Source organism: Micropterus dolomieu, linkage group LG06 (assembly GCF_021292245.1).
Source record: "Micropterus dolomieu isolate WLL.071019.BEF.003 ecotype Adirondacks linkage group LG06, ASM2129224v1, whole genome shotgun sequence".
NCBI lineage: Eukaryota > Metazoa > Chordata > Actinopteri > Centrarchiformes > Centrarchidae > Micropterus > Micropterus dolomieu.
In genome coordinates this window covers 5771147-5788852 of record NC_060155.1, presented here as the reverse complement: position 1 = coordinate 5788852, position 17706 = coordinate 5771147, and the positions used below count along the sequence as shown (strand labels likewise).

At 39.5% G+C, this 17706-nt stretch overlaps 1 protein-coding gene across 5 annotated transcripts in view; it reads right to left on the bottom strand.

Annotated features, from left to right (window-relative positions):
- Positions 1–4719: 4719 nt before the first annotated feature.
- Positions 4720–17706, bottom strand: part of LOC123972662 (contactin-associated protein-like 4) — a 122340-nt gene continuing 109353 nt past the window's right edge. The window contains exons 21-24 of one of the 5 annotated variants that reach the window (XM_046052230.1): positions 13869–13956; positions 11216–11434; positions 8800–8862; positions 4720–7847 (exon numbers count right to left, since the gene is read on the bottom strand). In XM_046052230.1, the coding sequence (XP_045908186.1) occupies positions 7651–7847; positions 8800–8862; positions 11216–11434; positions 13869–13956 (567 nt within the window). In that variant the 3' untranslated portion in view covers positions 4720–7650. Of the gene's footprint in view, positions 7848–8799; positions 8863–11215; positions 11435–11837; positions 12028–13868; positions 13957–17706 lie in introns of those variants that run through there. The other 4 variants (XM_046052231.1, XM_046052233.1, XM_046052232.1 and 1 more) reach the window with 4 other exon arrangements.

Genomic DNA, 17706 nt, shown 5'->3' with positions numbered 1-17706 from the left:
TAGTCAGAGGTCACTATTCTACAGCAAAACTGCCAGAAAGTCAGAGACAAACTGGAGACCTTCAGGACCGCTCAAAACAGACCCACACAATGTTGAACCGGAACCAAAGACACTTTCATAAAATACAGGCTGCATTATCATCTCTAACTCCTAATTCTTATCATTTCAACTTCCATCCAATCCATCCATCGTCAACTGCTTATCCTGCGTACAGGGTCACGGAGCCAATCCCAGCTGACATCAGGCGAAAGGCGGGGTACACCCTCGACAGGTCGCCAGTCTATCGCAGGACAAACAACCACTCACACCCACACTCAGACCTAAGGACAATTTTTAGGGTCACCAATTAACCTAGCCTGCATGTGTTTGGATGGTGGGAGGAAGCCAGAGCACCCGGAGAGAACCCACGCAGACACGGGGAGAACATGCAAACTCCACACAGAAAGGCACACGACCTTCTTGCTGTGAGGCGACAGTGCTAACCACTGCACCACCGTGCCGCCCTCATTTCAACTTTTTAGTTTAAATTCTTTTTTTTAGCAAATACCTACTTTCCGCCCGCTTATGTTGACTGTGAATGAAATGTAATCTGCGTTCAATAAAGCAGTAGTCATACACTGGAATTTTTGGTCTCTGTAGATAATATTAAACAGAGTACTGTCTAATCTTGCTCTATATAAAAAGTGCAATGAGATGCCTTTTGTAATGAACTGGGGCCATATAAATAAAACTGAAGACATCTGAAATAACACACCTGGATTTTAACATTTACCTGGGCAGTGTTAGGATTTGGTTTTTGTACTGTTGTTTTTCCTGTGTTTATTTGATATTGTCTTGGTTTGGAGTTTTGTAATCTAGTTTATTATTTTGGTTCTTTCGTTTTTATTTTCTCAGTCACTGTCTTCTCTCTCATCTTAGTTCTTCTTCCTGCACCTTGGTTCTTGTTTTAGTATTTACTTCAGGTTCCTTGTCTACATTATTTTGGGTCTAGTCTCCTTTGTACTTTAGCTCTGTGTTCTCCTTTTGAGTTCTTGTTCATTGTACATGTGTGTTTCTGTCTTATTGGTTATTCTCTCTGCCCCATGTCTGCTTGTCTAGTATTCAGTAACCTTGTCTTGTCTATTACCCCAGTGATCCCTCTGCATGTCTGTCCTTGTTTTCCCCTTCTCTCTCTCTGCCTGTCTCTCTCTCCGCCTGTCTCTCTCTCCGCCTGTCTCTCTCTCCGCCTGCCTGTCCCTCGTTAACCCTGATCTCTGTCACCTGTGTTGCTCCCGCCCTGCTCGTTCCTGTGTGTGTATATATACCGGGTGTTTCTGTCTTGTCTTTGTCGGTTCATTACTTTCTATGTGTGTTATGATCCCTCGTTGTCTGCCTACTCGTTGTGTTTCCCTGCACTGTTGGGTTTCTGGACTTTGTCATCAGCCACTCAGTTTGTAAGTGTGCTCGCTTTTTGTTGCCTTTTATTAAACCGTCTGAACTTTACCTGCTTGCCTACGTGTCCTGCGTTTGGGTCCTCCAACTTGCTCAACTCTGCCATAACCACCACTGAACGTAACAGGCAGGTGAAACTCCTGAATTCCAGACATAAACAAAAACAAATATCATACTTTTTGTAGAAAGACTCACAAAATACTGAAAATAAAATTATAAACTCTATATTGATGTCTAAATGTGTATCTACTATAACTAATCCTCAATTTCACTGCTCATGCCGAAGCATGTGTTGGCTTACAATTACATAAAATGATATAGTGGTAATGAAATGACATGTTGGGCTATCAGCTAGCTAACATCACACAGCACATTTAAAGTAAAAGAAATTCTAATTACGAAACTCTGAAGGTAGGATGGTTAAGTGTATTAAAGCAATTAGATAACTGACATTAACCTACAGCGGACTGGACTGGAGCAGCTGTGTTGTGAGTGATTTCTGCAGACAAGATATTGAACTAACGTCAAGGTTAGGAAATGGTAAGAAAGACCCCCTTGAACTGTTGTTTTTGCCTCTTTTAGGGGGGTCCAAGCCTTAATCAGGGGGGTCAGACCCCCCCCAATCCCCCCCCGTAATTCGAACCATGGTTATGTCTTGCCGTTTTGATTCCTCTCACCTCTAGTCCTTGGCAGAGGGAAATTCCATCAGCCTTAAAAAGATGTCTGCAGTCCCTGGAAAATTAAAATGGCCAATAAAGTGCACTGACTGTAGGGTATATGCAGTTGAAAGCCAGGTGTTTTGTTGCAACAATCTGCTGAATCTCTCGACTCCTCTTCTCACTGATGGTAGAGGTCCACTGATAAATAGAAAGTCTTGTTTGAGTACTTCTGATTACCATTTCACAATGTCATTCCGAATGTATAAAACCTATTAATCAACAAGTGTGCATAACTTTTAGCAAAAAATACAAGCAAAGCAAGGAGCAAGCATCAAAGCTTGTAGTAATGCAGGAATAGGAGAAATTAGTTAAGCCCGTTATCTCTAGTATTTACGTCCATTTTGGATGATTCTGGACCTTACGACTCACGTCCGATGCCTAATTAAATGCCAATACAGTAATTTATAAGCCTTTATGTGGTGAAGCAGAGACTACAGGTTAGAAAGACAAGGTCGTGTGACTTTCATGTAGGAGACCTACAATTAATGTTTGACTTTTTATAAAATATAACCACCAGCAATTCTTTAAACTTAAACGTACAACAGTTGACATGTGCACAAATTATAGAAAGTGAGAAATTTAATGTTATATAAGAAGTTTGCCAATCGGAGTTTTGAGGCAACTCTGTAAGAAGTGTTTGTAGTTGTGGAACTGCAATGAATGCAGGGGTGGTGATGGTGGATAAGACACATGCCTTTGGTGTGAGACCTGGGCTCAATTCCCCACTGACACATCCACCAATGCATCCCTGAGCAAGACACTTAACACCTCTGTGTGACCTCTGACATACTGTCTTCATACTCAGCAATTGTAAGTCGCTTTGGATAAAAGCTTCAGCTAAATAAATACATTTAGCATAATGGGTCATGTTGGCTTTTTTCACATGTGAGAAGCAGAACTACAACATGTAAACACAGGTTGCTAGGTTGCATGATAATCAAACCTCCACAATCCTTCCAGGGTGATGGCCTGGTCTGCTCAGGTTTAGCTGTAAAATCAAAGTTGTGGAAATCAGCATCCATTGCGGCTGTTGCTTTGTAGAGTTGATCTGCCATATTCAAGCTTTACAACTTAACAATCTTGATTGGTAGACAGCAGAGTAAAACAGAGATTCCATAGGTATTTATCATCCCAATCAAATGTTTTAACTGTATACTGCACTGCATCACATTACATTCAAGTTTCCAGTAAAGCTGTTGATCTTTGTTTGTCTTCAGCATCATCAGTGATATCACAGAGCACAGGCAACTCAGTATCAGCTACACTGTCTGAACACAACCAATAAGAGATTTAAATTAAACAGGGATCACTGAACTGAGGCAGTTCATCTTTTAACATCAGGCATCTGAGTGTTTAAAGCTAAGAGGCTCTTCACAGAAAATTACTTTGACATCCCCTACTCCTGGATGCTTAACAGCATTACATATTTCCCTCATCTCTGGTCTACAGAAATTCATATGTTAACCATTAAAAGTGTCATGCACCCACACTAAACTGACAAGGAGCAACAATAAGGAGATAACTGCAAGTTATGCTGTTTTTCCATTACCAGCTCACCTCACCTCACCTCGACTCGTCTCACACAACTGCCTCGAAGTAATGTTCAATACGACACACACACCAGCGACCCACACACAGCTGTCTCTTGATTTAAGTTAAAGTTTCAACATTACTGAGACAGATTACTAAAGACAGATAAGCGGTATGAAAACCTTTCAGTTTTCCTCTGCCGTTGTTGCTGCAGCGGTCTGTGTGACGGCGGGAGCAGAGGGCTCTGTGAGCAGGCGGCTGGCCGGCCTCACGCGCTCCTCCCGCGGGTTGGCGCAGGCTTCCCCCGCAGCCATTTGCGGAGCTCCTCAACTCCGAAAACTTTCAATATTGGAAATCTACACAGCTGATTTCTCATCTCGAAACTTCTCCGAAGTGGATTTAGTGATGAAATTACATACTAAAACTGTAAAATATAAAACTTTCTGTTGCTGGCCTCTGTATGGGGCGCGCACTGATGATGCAGTGAATGGTGAGGATTCTCTTGGACCAATCAGTAGTCTGCTGTGTTTCACGTCACATTTAAGTATCCCTCAGCTTACTTAGAACCTCGGAGGGGATACGAAAGAAAGTACCTGGTAGCAGGTACAGGTACAACTTTTCCCCAATGGAAAACCAAAAAAAGGCTAGTAGAGTGGAGGCGAGCTGGTACCGTGCAGTGGAAAAGGGGCTTTAATTATACCTGCAGTGTGTATCTAATTCATGCAATGGAGAAACAAAAGAGCTCAGTGATTAGTCTTTTCAATTTTTCCAAACAAATCAGTTCAGTAACAATTTTCAGTGTGTAGAGTGTCAAATTTCTGATTATTGATTTAAGCTAAATACTCTACTTTTGATACAAAACATTTATTGAGCACTTTTGAGTTTTTTTAGCTGTTTGACTGCATATAATATCTTAAATATTTTTTTATCCTTATGAATAGTTTGGGGTTATAATCCAAATTAAAATAAAAAGCATACACAGTCGCTGGAAAAAAAACATTTTATTTTCATCAAAACGGATTTTGTCCACAACCAAAGAACCAGAATATGGTTAAAACCTTCCCAGATCTTGTTTAATTTAATGGCATGTCACTCAAACTCACTGACATCACTGTAAATATTCACCAATCACCAATACTATGTACCATTACATTATTATAGTTATACTGAGAACCATTCAGCTTAACTACAAACCTTGCCAGAAAACCGGTTTGCTAAAATTTAATGTCAAAATGCTTTTCGATGCATATATGCAGGTCTAAATATTCTGAACAGTTTTGTCACTGTTTCACAGTAATACTGAACCTGAAAATTGATAGCTAAGTGTCATTGTAAAATCTGACCAAAGGTAAACCAATAACATTTCTGTGTGCATTTCTTCAAAAGTGAAACATGACTCAATTTTGTAACAAATGACTGTTTTTTTTGTTCTTCACCTCAAGTAACCCTTTATCAGAAGATGACAAAGGTAAAGATAATGGGTTATTAGTTGAGTGTGTTGCCACCCATCTGCTTATTTATTTGCTGATGTCGACTCAAACTGTAATTACTTGTTAACGCCACAGACAGAAACACATCAGAAAACAATGCCTTCACTCCTGGTTGCGGGGTGATAAAATAGACATGCACAATAAGATTAAGTTTTAGCAACTTTTGTCATTAAAATGCCATCTGTGCTTTGGGGTTCTCGGAGAGAGACGGCAGTGTGTGTTTAACAAACAGCTGCTGTGGATCCTCTTTCTGCTTCTCATCCTCCCTCTATCAGCAGCAGTCTTTACACATGAGCTGCATTAACACACGGGGAGGGATTTGCTTCATTTTCAGTGTTAATATCAGAATTTCTGTTTTCATTACATCCATTTCTGCTTGACACTTTCTCTCGGATTATCTTTCTGTCTCATCCTGATCATTTCTCTGCTTTTCACTGAGTTACAATCCACCTGTCAGACCGAAGCAGATTAGCATTTCAAAAACATATTAACTGTCTCTGCATGCGGTGAACGAGGTGACAGACTGCCACAGTGTTAGAGTATATGCTGCTGTCAGTGTTAAAAGCTTTACTGTTAGAGACATTCAGAGAGCTGGGAGAGGAAGCACTCAGCAGGCAGCATGCAGCAGGGAGAAAAAACTTTTAAGTCAGGGTCGAAAATAGGAAAATGAACTAGATGTAAAGACTTAAGGGAACCACCCATGTGATAAGTCTAGAAATTATCAAGGTTCAGGACTGGGTTTTCTGCCAATGCCATCATGTTTAGAAAAGAAAGAAGGGTAACAAACTAAATGCCTATTGTCTGTCTGCCACTACCCTAATTATGAAACCCTCAAAACCCTCAAACTTTCAAACAATCATTCACATAAAGTTCTTACAAATTAATTCAGAATATAGACTAGAAACCTAGTTACTGTTCTACTTGCTGTGTACATCCAAAAAAACTACAAACAAAACTTAAGTGAAAGATTTTCATGGAATCAAAACACATATTTAATACTATTTAATGGTTGTAATTTTTTCAGCAATGGCCTTTCAATGTATTTACGTTTTTATATACCTTTAGCTATTGTAATTGTTAGTGGTGGGGTGTGCTGTTCCCAACTTGGATTCAAATTGCCCCCTTATGCCTACCTAAAACATGAGTCTGTTTGACTGTACTGTAAAGAGCTACACCAGTTGCTCTTGTATTTCTGACAAAGTTGCTGCCTGAGGAGTGTTTGCTAACATCCCAAACATCAGAGTTGTAGTTGTAAACAACATTGACATAGCTTCCCCTTTTTAGAATCATACAGCAAAACTTATTAGCAAACAGTTTCTAACAACCACATCTAGCAGTTCCAGAACAATATCATTCATTTGGAGTTATGTTTCTGGCCACCTGGTGAGTCCAATATTCACTCTGTTTTAACTTAGTTTTTTTGAATGACTAAATGACAGATTTTCACCAGATAGTCTCTAACGGTCTGCTGTTGGGTGCTGAGTTAGTAGTGTACTGTCGCTTATTAGAGCTTTTTTCCAAAAAACAGCTGCCTGCTGCGGCTAAAAATTATGTTGTGAGAGTAAACCAAAACAGGACAGTTGCTGTTGGACAGCTAAAGAATGAGCAGAAACTCACTATAAAACTCCATAAAGTCGAGAGAAGCTGCAGATTTGGATGATAATTGTGTTTATGGCTACAAGTGACTCATTTCACACTGTCATTTGATACATTTTTATAAAACATTCTGATTATAGCTAATTGAGGGATTAAAACTTTAAAGCTAAGTAAACCCATGAATAACTTTATAAATTTGGAATAATAGTTGTAACGTGGTGGAAGGGGGGAAAAAAGTTATTTTCCCACCAAACATCTTAGAATGTGATAGGGGTTAAAAGCAAGTGGGAGGGATGGTGGGAGAAAAAATTGTTCAAAGTTGAGGACATTGTAAAATATCCCTGGAGGGTGGCCTAGTAAAAGGTGGTTAAAACCATAGGATCAAAACCCTACAGAACTTCAAGGCTATAAATTAACAACATCCTGCAAGTTCTCTCAATACAAGTACGCATCTCTCTCTCTCTCTCTTAGAGAAACCCAACCACAATAAGGTGTAGCTTCACATTTTCCCTACCCATACACCATAAAAATACCGATACGCCATTATTTCCAACATTTCAATATGACAAAGTGGTGTTAGCCAGAGATTGTTACAAAGACATTCATTAAACATTTACAGTTTTTAATATTTACAGGTGAATCAAGGATATCAACACCTCATAAGACATAACACTGTTGCCTGTTTGTATCAATGTATTCACAATTTACAGTAAAGCAGCAGAAAGACAACAATTGTTCTTTCTTGCCTCAACATGCTATGGAGCCACTTCTGCCAGTAAAGTGTCTGAGTGGTTCTGAATGCAGTGTAAAGTCCTGAGGCATGACTAGATGTTTGGAGCAACTTCTGTTCCAAAAACCAAACCACCAGTTCATCAGGCCTCCAGTTAAATGAAATACTCCTTTGGGTTTTCACCAGAGACATTCTGGGAGTCAGTCTGGTTGTTGAATGGGAAATCTGGGCTGTCCTCCTGTTTGACCCTTTTCACCTCCTGGTTTCGATAAGTCTCTTTCTTCCGGTAGAGGAATCTGGCAGTTATTGCTAGGCCAGTCACAATCACAAAGATCACCACTGCTATGACACCTGCAAGGTAGAGGGATTTCAAAATGTAAAAGGCTGAGATATCAGATGATTTTCAAATTTTAATATGTATGAGTGCTTCACACACCATTTAATTTCCTAATGTTTTAATTATCTTGCTGATCTTTCAAGTACATTAAAGGTACAATGAGTAAGAACTGAGACAACATATAATTGGGGTCAGCATATCACATACAAGGTCATAATTGCTACTAACTGCTGTAGTTAGCTGTCCGATTAGCTGACTGATTCATCACTAATTCATCATACTCTAATTCTGGACGTATCTTGCACACTGTACCTGTAAACACCATTTTAAATCTTTTGAATGTATTGGGCTATTATTTCCCGTTAATCACATTTGGAATTCCATTTAAATGAAACCTGCCCTCATATTCCCAAAATACATCTGAAAATTTTTATACTACATTACATAATAAAAAGGCCGTGCTTTTAAGATAACAGCAAAAAAGTTTTCCTATCAGCAAGTCATTCGTGCATAGGTTTAATTAGGTGAGCTGCCCTTTGTGCACTGAGACAGAGCCAGGCCAGTTTAATGGACAGTTTTAAATGACTTTTCTCTGTGTCTCACCTTTTCTATCTACACGATTATAGATTGAACCATTTCAGTCTTCACTTTGAATCAATCTGTGCTGGCAGAGCAACAAAGTTTTAAATTAGTTTTAAATGGACTCTTGCCTGGCACACCACTTTACTCTTTCTTGGACAACTTTGTTCACCACAGCAAAGGTGATGTGTAACCTGTAAACCTTGTCACTTAAAAAAAGAAAATACACCAAATACATTAAATATTAACATTTGATAGATGAAAATCAGCATGATTGACTTGATGGTGATTGTTGCTGTGTACCAAAAACAAATCCAGGTGTTGTACCAGTGAATGAAGGTGAGGCCGGCTGCATTACAGTGAAATACGGTTAAAACGGTCCAGTACCTCCAATAAGAGCTGAGTCAGTCCTGATGGCATTGACTAAAGGTTGACCTGAACCAGACTGGTCTACAGCAGAGAAAGATAATGAATAGTGTTGGAGGGGAGGAGGAAGACAGAGGAAAGGAACCAAAAAGAACCAGTAAAGAGAAGAAGAAGAATAGGAAATGAAAGGATAAATGACAAAAACAGATCAGATCAGAAAGAGGGCCAGAGACAAGATCAGAACATCATCATTCAGAGTAGACAGGGTATAACACAACAGCTCTTCAAATGACTCTAATAAAGCATGACAAACTGCAAGAGAACGAGCCCCAAGGAAGGAAATCCCAAAGGAAACTTTCCCCTCTGTGGTCCAAATTAATTAAAGCATTGATCACACTGTCATTAGTCTCCACAAAACAAGGAGGATACTGTATGTGATTAATGAGCCTCTCATGAGCTGGAAAAGCAGCTTTCATGCAATTTTGGCACACCGAAATGGAAAGACAACAAGAGATGCATGCAACTCTACTCTTTAGACAGTTTTGTAGAACCATTAACTACAGTGGATTTCAACATCTGTCCTAAGAAATATAAATTTTTATAAATATAAAAGCTGTATTGTTGGCTCCGGACCAATTGCGCCATCAGACGCTGCGGTGTTGCTCCATTTGCAAACTAATGGCTGTTCTGTAGTTAAAGTGTTAGAAGCAAATACCTTCGCACGTCTGAACTAGCGGAGAAGTGAAGCTTGTCATACTACATAATAAGGGCTTCAGGCTTGACAAGTTAGCCAAAGATGCTTTAATGACTTCCAGTCTGGCTGCACAACATTCCAATTGTTGTCATTGTGGCTGTATTGACTGTGGGCTTCTTCTTTAAAGCTGACGATATTCTGCATTTGCATATTGTCAACATATCAAATGAAAAGACCAAAACAAACAAGGCATTAATCCATCTCTAAATACTTCTGGGTCCCTTCTCTGTGTGAGTCACTCCCCCAAGCCCATTCATTCATTGTTCTAAAACAGCTGGGGACTGTTGTTTTTAAAGAAATGTTACGTTGTATTTGTTGGGACTACTTTCAGCAGCTGATTATTAAACCTTTGGTGCTCTCGTGAGTATTATTTGGCAGCAGGACTGTGTGACTCATATTTACTCTACAGTGTTATGTTAATGACGGAACGTGTCACCTAGTGCAACAGTGTGTTTTTAATCAGTTAACAATGGAGCTCTGCAGCACAGATGAAAAGCTGTATCAGGCTTTGGCTAAATAAGCAATACTTGTTAGCAGGATACATTGGTTTATTTGTTTTTGTCTTTTTGATAAAAAAAATTTGAAAATATCACCAGCCTCATCCTTTTAATTGTGTTTTATGAAGCCAGTGATCCAGATCAAGCTTCTACATTCAGTTTTGTATGTCTTTTTAAAGTGGTCATATTATGCTTATTTTCAGGTTAATCATTTTATTTAGGGGTTGAACCGGAAAATGGTTTAATTTTCAAAAAACTACATATATTTTCTAATACTGCAGCACCTCTTTTCACCCTGGGAGTTGGCCACTCCCTTTTAGCTACAAAATATCTAACTTCTACCTGATCTTTTTTGGGAGTTGCACATGTGCAGTACCTAGTTAAGGAATACTAGCCAATCGGAGTCAGAGTAGGGTGGTCCTGATCAGCTGTACATGTTCCCAAACCAGCTTCGCAACCTAGACTGGAGCAAGAGTTTCAATGTGGTGAGTTATTAATCTGTAACAATAATGATCTTTCATACGTAAAGTTTTAACCCTGCACTGTCTCTACATCACAGTAACAACTTTATGTCTATTGACTGGCTGGAGGGTATCTAAGGTAGGGAGTGTGGGGGTGAGGGGAGGCAGCAGGTGGGTGTCTTGTCACTTTGTGTGCTGCAGCTCAGTGTGTTTCTCCACCAGTGTTTTTGAGGGAGTGCCTGACTAGCCGCTAGGCGAGCATCATGACGCGTGTTACATAGTGACGCAGATAGGTTATGGAAGTAAAGTCTGGACTAAAATCAAGCTATGGACAGTGTTTTCTGTGGGAGACTCCCTTTCAGGTGGACTTTTCTTTTACTTTGCAAACCTATTACATGCACAAACAAGATATATAACACAATAAAGGAAAGGGAAAGAAGCCAAAAAGCATAATATGACCTCCTTATTGCAATGTGCCTTTATAATTGCAACTTCTAGGATTGACTAAATTTGCAGGACCACAGCTATTAGAAGTTTCAATGCTACAAATAAACAGTCAAAACACATAATGGACACCATTTTTGATATATGATGTTTTGACATTTGCGCTTTGCTCTTGTTTGACAAAACAACAAAGAGAAACTTAGCCCTAATTAGTTTCCTCACCATCATACCAAGTATGATATTAAATTTCTAAGACCTAACCAACCCATTCCTTCTCTTACCTGACAGGTGGTGTGTGTTCTCTGCTGCATAGGGATTGGCTGAACCCGAGGAGCCACAGTTGGACTGGACTAAAGGTCCGGTGATGATGACAGGGCTGGTGTCTGGGTGGAGCAGAGCAGCTTTCAAAGGGCTGATGGAGTTAAAGTGGACTACTGAGATGCAACCGGTAAAACCGAGAGCTGCCACCCTGGCCAGATCTGCGTCTAAATCATCAGACCCTGTAGAAAGAAATGGAATGATTTGAGAACTGTATAAATGAGCCACAAACGAAAGAATGTAAAAACATTTTCTGCTCTTCACTTTCCTTCAGTTTCTCAGCATGGCACAAATATTAAACCAGTTGGTTATATATAACTTTACTTCTAATTTAATTATGTTCATATATATATATATATATATATAGTTTGTTTACACCAGTGCAGCAGCAGGATACAAACTGACATCAAGTCAGGATCCACCATCTGATCAGAAAGAATGACAAATGACACCCTCAGCTTCCATTGTGCATTTATCACTCCTCAAGACAGATTTGCACTCTTGCCTCATTGTGTGCATTTTTATTGATTTAAATCCCTTCATCATTCCCCAGCAGTGTAAACAGCAGCTGTGAACGCCACATTACCGCTGTAAACCGCTGCATCAGTGTCTGTTCAGATGACTGAGAGGTGACTGTGGTTTTACCAGCACACATCTGCATGTTGATGAGAGCAGCAGGAAACATTACTGCAGCCTGTAAGCTCCTCTCAGCTGATTCACTCCATCACCTCTCTCCCTCTGTCGCTCTGTATTCCTTCCGGGTCCATTAGTAAGGCTGATGGATGACAGGGTCGGCAGTAAACGACAGAAACTCCACTTCGCTGCTGCTTTTCTGATCCTGATCTCACTCTCTGGTTTGACAGGTGTGAGGAGGTCACATGCTGACATGACGGGGTTAAAACACACCGAGCTGAGTTGCAACGTGGTACTGGAGCTTTACTGCCAAAAAGACAAATGATCTTGGAGACTTTGTATTGGGTGGTCCATAAGATATGTGGTGAAGTAGCCTCACATAAAGTGTCTATTTATTTAGTTTTATTATGACATTTAATCACTTTTAACTGTGTTAAATTATATTTGAACAGATATGGATATTTGAAGGCTTAAACCAGTATTTTTTATATTAACCAACTGATTTTTTTTAATTTTGATCAATTTCATGCTGAAATATGGCAGTGCTCTAATCATAAATTTCAAGCATAATTATAATAAGCTTCTGAAACCAATTACAGCTAGTGAAAGCCTATGTTGAATTTAATCAAAAGAAAAGTAGTGCTTGCTCATGTGGGATCCAATGAACCTTTTCTGAGGTTGGCTTCACAACCACTGCAATGCTGACCACAAGAAATATGTAACTAAACAAGCTACATCATATCCATGAAAACGGAAAATAATGACCTGCTGATGTGTCATTTTTAAAAAGGTTCAAACTTAGTACAATGAACTGATGTATGTATCTGTCTGAAAATACATAGTTTGCATTACCACAAACAAACGGCTGCACGTTTTCTTAAACTGCACTCTGTTGCAAGACTCCAGTAAAGGGCCACTTCAGTAAGAAACTTCTAAATGCAAGAAATTGAAAAAGACTTTGTTGTACTGATGAAAGCCTTTTTAAATAGCCGACTCATGTTTTATTTCTAATAGCCAGTGTGTTTCCTTTTAAACTGACAGTGCGGTTGCTGTGTCTTTGTCTTATCAGAGCACTGACTGACTGCAGCCTGCGGCCTCTCAGCCCCTCATGTTATTAAGAGCTTAATATCTCAGTCCGTCTGTGATGAAGCCATGACAGAGCGAATTACTGTCTCATCCCTGGTCTGTCCTACAGGTCCCAGTCCAGGACTACACAGCTAAGTGGATAAAGCATGGTAGTAAAACAACGCGGGTTGGTGACACTTTGCAATAAGGTATCTATTAAATGGACTCCTGTTCACTCCTGTAACGGGCAGGTAGAGTGTTGACCAAAAAGTCTGACTCCCTGGATTACAGCTGAGCTTTTTACTGAGCATTTTACTACATTGTGCATTTCTAACGACCATAATTTACTAATGTTGACATTTTTTCATTTTTTTAAGTTAAGACTAGACTCTGAAGTCATCTATTTATCAGTCAGTCACAAGAAAAAAAAGGATTATTTAAGTACGAAGTAAATGACAGTTGGTCTTTCATCAATCTGTATGACCTTAACCTTTTTCTAATTACTGGGTATCAGCGTGATCTGGATGCTAGAGAGAACATAACATAACAACAAAACATAACTGAAAGGCCCAAGATGTGTTTCCTGCAGTAATAATAAGTAAGCATCAACTGCTCACATGTTCTAGATGTGAACCTCATTTTAAAGTGTAACACAAAAACTTATACATCATATTGCTAAATCCAACTTCATTATCTGCTGAAGTAGTTTTCTGTTTACTTATCTTGACTCAGCACTACTTACCACTGAGATAAAAAAATATGAATCACTTTATCATACTAAGTGGCTGCATTTATTTCTGTAGATTTTCAGAGAAAGAAAGCACATGCTGAGTGTCGGATGAGGCCAGTCATCTCAAAGCTATGAGTGCTCTCTAACTGAAAAGGCCTCGTCTCTGCTTTTACTACCTCCTCACTTACCGTGCACTTTGCCCAACACCAGTGACTTGATGGCGTTGAATTCTCCGTCAGATGTCAAGTTGAAGTCTTCTCTGGTATTTTGGTCGATCTGAAACAACCAACATATTTCTCTTATTCATTGTGGGTAAAATGTTTTTACTGCCTCACTAGAGTGATAGACTAAAACTTTAAAATGACTCACTAAGTTTGACTTTTGTGTCATTATGTTCTCAGTGTAGAAGTCAGAAACTGTTGTGATATCTGAATTTGGAACAGTGTCCAGCTTTCCTTTTATGTTTCATCTCACCAGCTCAGTGGGAGAAATGAGCGACCATACTTTCAGTGAAAAACTGAAACAGTCATCTGGGGTGAAATTCTCCACTGGAGATTATTTTAATGAGGGCTTCTTAACAGAGATTCTCCCCATGTGGCTGTGGAGAGGAAAGTTTCTAACTAAAACACCGCAGCTTAAAGAGAGACTCAATTTTGGTCTAATATTTTACTTTTAGCCCCATTTGACTTTATAAGTAGAAGTTTTAATTACGATTACTGCATTGAGGTATCACTTCACTTGGCACTCTGGTTAAAATAACACTCAGATGGGGTCATAAACTTCGGGAAAAAAACATTTAAATTTAATTACAAATGTGATGTTTAGTGATGTGAACCATTAATTCTGGCCCTTTATTCTCCATCATCTGTTGTCGAACTGAACTAAATGTGATAAAGAGTCAAAAAGAGCATTTAAATGTATGGGTATATATTTTATATTATGTAATTATATGGTTTTAGCAGTGATTTAAACATAGATTTTTTCTTGAAATAGTAAAGATCTGGGCCGGTATTTATTAAGCTTCTCAAAGTGCCATTTTAGTCTTAAGTGCTGAGAATCCATGAAATTTACTCCTACTTTTAAACTTAAGAATAAAAGCAAGTTATCAAATTTCTTAAAGCTAAGAATCACTCTTACTCTCCCAGTTATTTAAGACAGCTCCAGAGGTCTCTCAAGTGGTTAGGAGCTGTCAGGCATAAACTCTGTCAGCAAGTTGGTGAGGGACGTCATCTCACCACTGACTTTATACAGTAATGCGTTTTCAGTTAAATTGAAGGTGATGATGATGCTTTTGTTTATTTGCCACAGGACAAACGCAGCAATGCTGATGATTTTGGCCGTCACAACCATCAATAAGCCGAAAAGTAATGGAAACAATTATAGCACTTCAGCTTCAGAGCTCCACACATTGTCATGTGCTTAATCGACTTCCCAACAACACACCCCGTAATCCGACAGAAGCAAACACAGTTCATGCAAATAGCCGGCTTCACAGGAGCAGTAGACGCATTTGATGGCGCTCATATAAAGATAAACTTTGTTTTTATCTTTCATTTATTAATGTGTAGGCCTATATCATAATGTATTCTCTTGAAAAATCTTTATTGTTAAATGTGTGTTGAACATAAACTCCTCTTAGGAATTTCACCATTCAATGTGAATTTATCTGAGAATATTTTTAAATAAGGAAATCTATTCAGTGATTGGTCATTAGCGACATCGTCATCCAAAATCCTGTCTCAGTCTTAGTGCTGATTTGCGACACTTTGCTGTGCCGCAAATCAGCACTAAGACTGACACTTAAGATTTAGTACTACACTTCACTCAAATTAGGACTACGATGCTTGATAACTAACTTTTAAGTACAGCTTTGAGCCAAGAATTTTTACTAACTCTTAAGTCTGTTCTTAGCAGTGTTCTTATGAGTAATTCTGAGAAGCTTGATAAATACGGGCCCTGACAGGTATGTTGCAAGAAATTATACATGCTGCAGATATATAAAGAAATAAAGTAATGCAAATGGGTGTGGAAAGTGGTGACAGTCCTGTTCTGCTGATATTGAAAGAAAAGCTCCAGCTAAAGTTTCCTTTGCTTTAAATTGTTATGATTCAATTTGGTTTATTTTAGTTTCTGCATATTAAAACCTGGAGTCTGAACAGAGTAGGCTAACTGGAGCATGCTGTGAGATCAACAGGAAACCCTCACTGGGTACTGGCCTCTCTGATAGCAGTACGAAACAAGGTATTGGTAGCCCAGGGTGATTTAGGCTTCAGTGAGTCATTTCTCAATAGGACATCTGCTCAGGGGAGAGGATATGATACTGTCCACTTGTGAGACTAGTGTGGTGACTGTGGGCTGCTAGCCATCAGGAAACCGCAGACTGAAACTGTTGCTGAGGTTCAGCTGATGTCCCTGGAGTATGTCGCTAACAATGTAATGATTCAAGGTGATGGAAACTGGCAAGATGAGATGCACCTCATATTTCACTGTGAATCAGGAGGCTGCAACCCATGCAAGACGAGGTCACCTTGTGTTTCATATCAGGGTGTTGATAATTATACAGACATTCAGGCCTCCTGGTTTGATTAAGTTAACCTCATATATCATCCGAGGCTGTTGTTCACAAGATAAGACATTCAGTAGATCCAAGTACGATTAAGATGCTTCATATTTCATCTGATGCTCCTCTAATGTGTAATTTGTCCCTGCTGCCCTGCCATAGCTCTGCTGTCATCACTGTGCCTTATCGCTGAGAGAAACAACACAGTACTGAAGAGAAGGGACTCTTTTTGTTTCCCTACTTTTTGGTAATTAAAATAAACAAAAACACACACGTGTGATCTACCATGTGTGTCATTAGTTTTAGTATTCTAACAATTTGGTATCTTAAGCAACAGCAGGCAACTTAATATCTCAAAAGTGGAAAGACAAATAATTTTAAAGAGGTGGTATTATACTTTTTGCTTTTCATTGCAGAAATGTTGTACCTGTACCTGCTTCCAGGTACTTTTTCACCACCTCCGTCAAGGTTCCAAGCGAGCTGAGGGATACTAAAATGTAACGTGAAAACACGACAGACTGCTAATTGGTCAGAGAGAATCGTCACTATTCACTGCATCATCATTGCTGCACCAGACAGAGGCCAGCAACAGAAAGTTTTATATTTTACAGTTTTCGTATGGAATTTCATCACTAAATCCACTTCTGAGAAGTTTTGAGGTGAGAAATCAGCTGTGTAGATTTCGAATATTGACAGTTTTACGAGAATTGAAAGATGTGCTTGAATATTTTCGGAATTGAGGAGAATTGAGGAGGGGGAAGCCTGTGCCAACCCGCGGGAGGAGCGTGTGAGGCCGGCCAGCCGCCCGCTCACAGAGCCCTCTGCTCCCGCCGTCACACAGACCGCTGCAGCAACAACAGCAGAGGAAAACACAGCTGGAAGGTTTTCATACCGCTTATCTGTCTTTACATTCTGAGGAATGTTGAAACGTTTTAACTTAAAAAAGAGACAGCTGTGTGGATCGCTGGTGTGTGTGTCGCATTGAACATTACGTCGCGGCAGTTGTGTGTGGCGTCGCTATGACGAAACGGAGCAGGGCCGAGTAGAGCTGAGTCTATCGATTTGCGCTATGGTAGCATTTTTTGGCAAGGCAGCATAGATCGTCAGAACACCGGCAACAGTTCAACGTTTAGTCCTAAAAGACGATGCAACTCCGACTCTGTTTGGGCCTGAAAATTTACAATCACAACCTGTAAGTTTGCTTTATTGGTTGTGAATTATATTTAAAATAAACACGGCAATGTAACTTCACAGACTGTTCAAGTGCGGAGTTGTTGTAAACATTGGCTAACACAGCTAAAGTTATACCTATAATGCTAATGTTACACCCGATGTGAAAGCTACTGAGCAAACGTTCAAATTGTTTGGCCAATTTTTATGTAAAATTTTGTAGTGGTTTATGGTAAGATGTGGAACAATGATGTTGTGCGGTTGTGGACTTGTGAGTAACTTATACCATCTGCTAG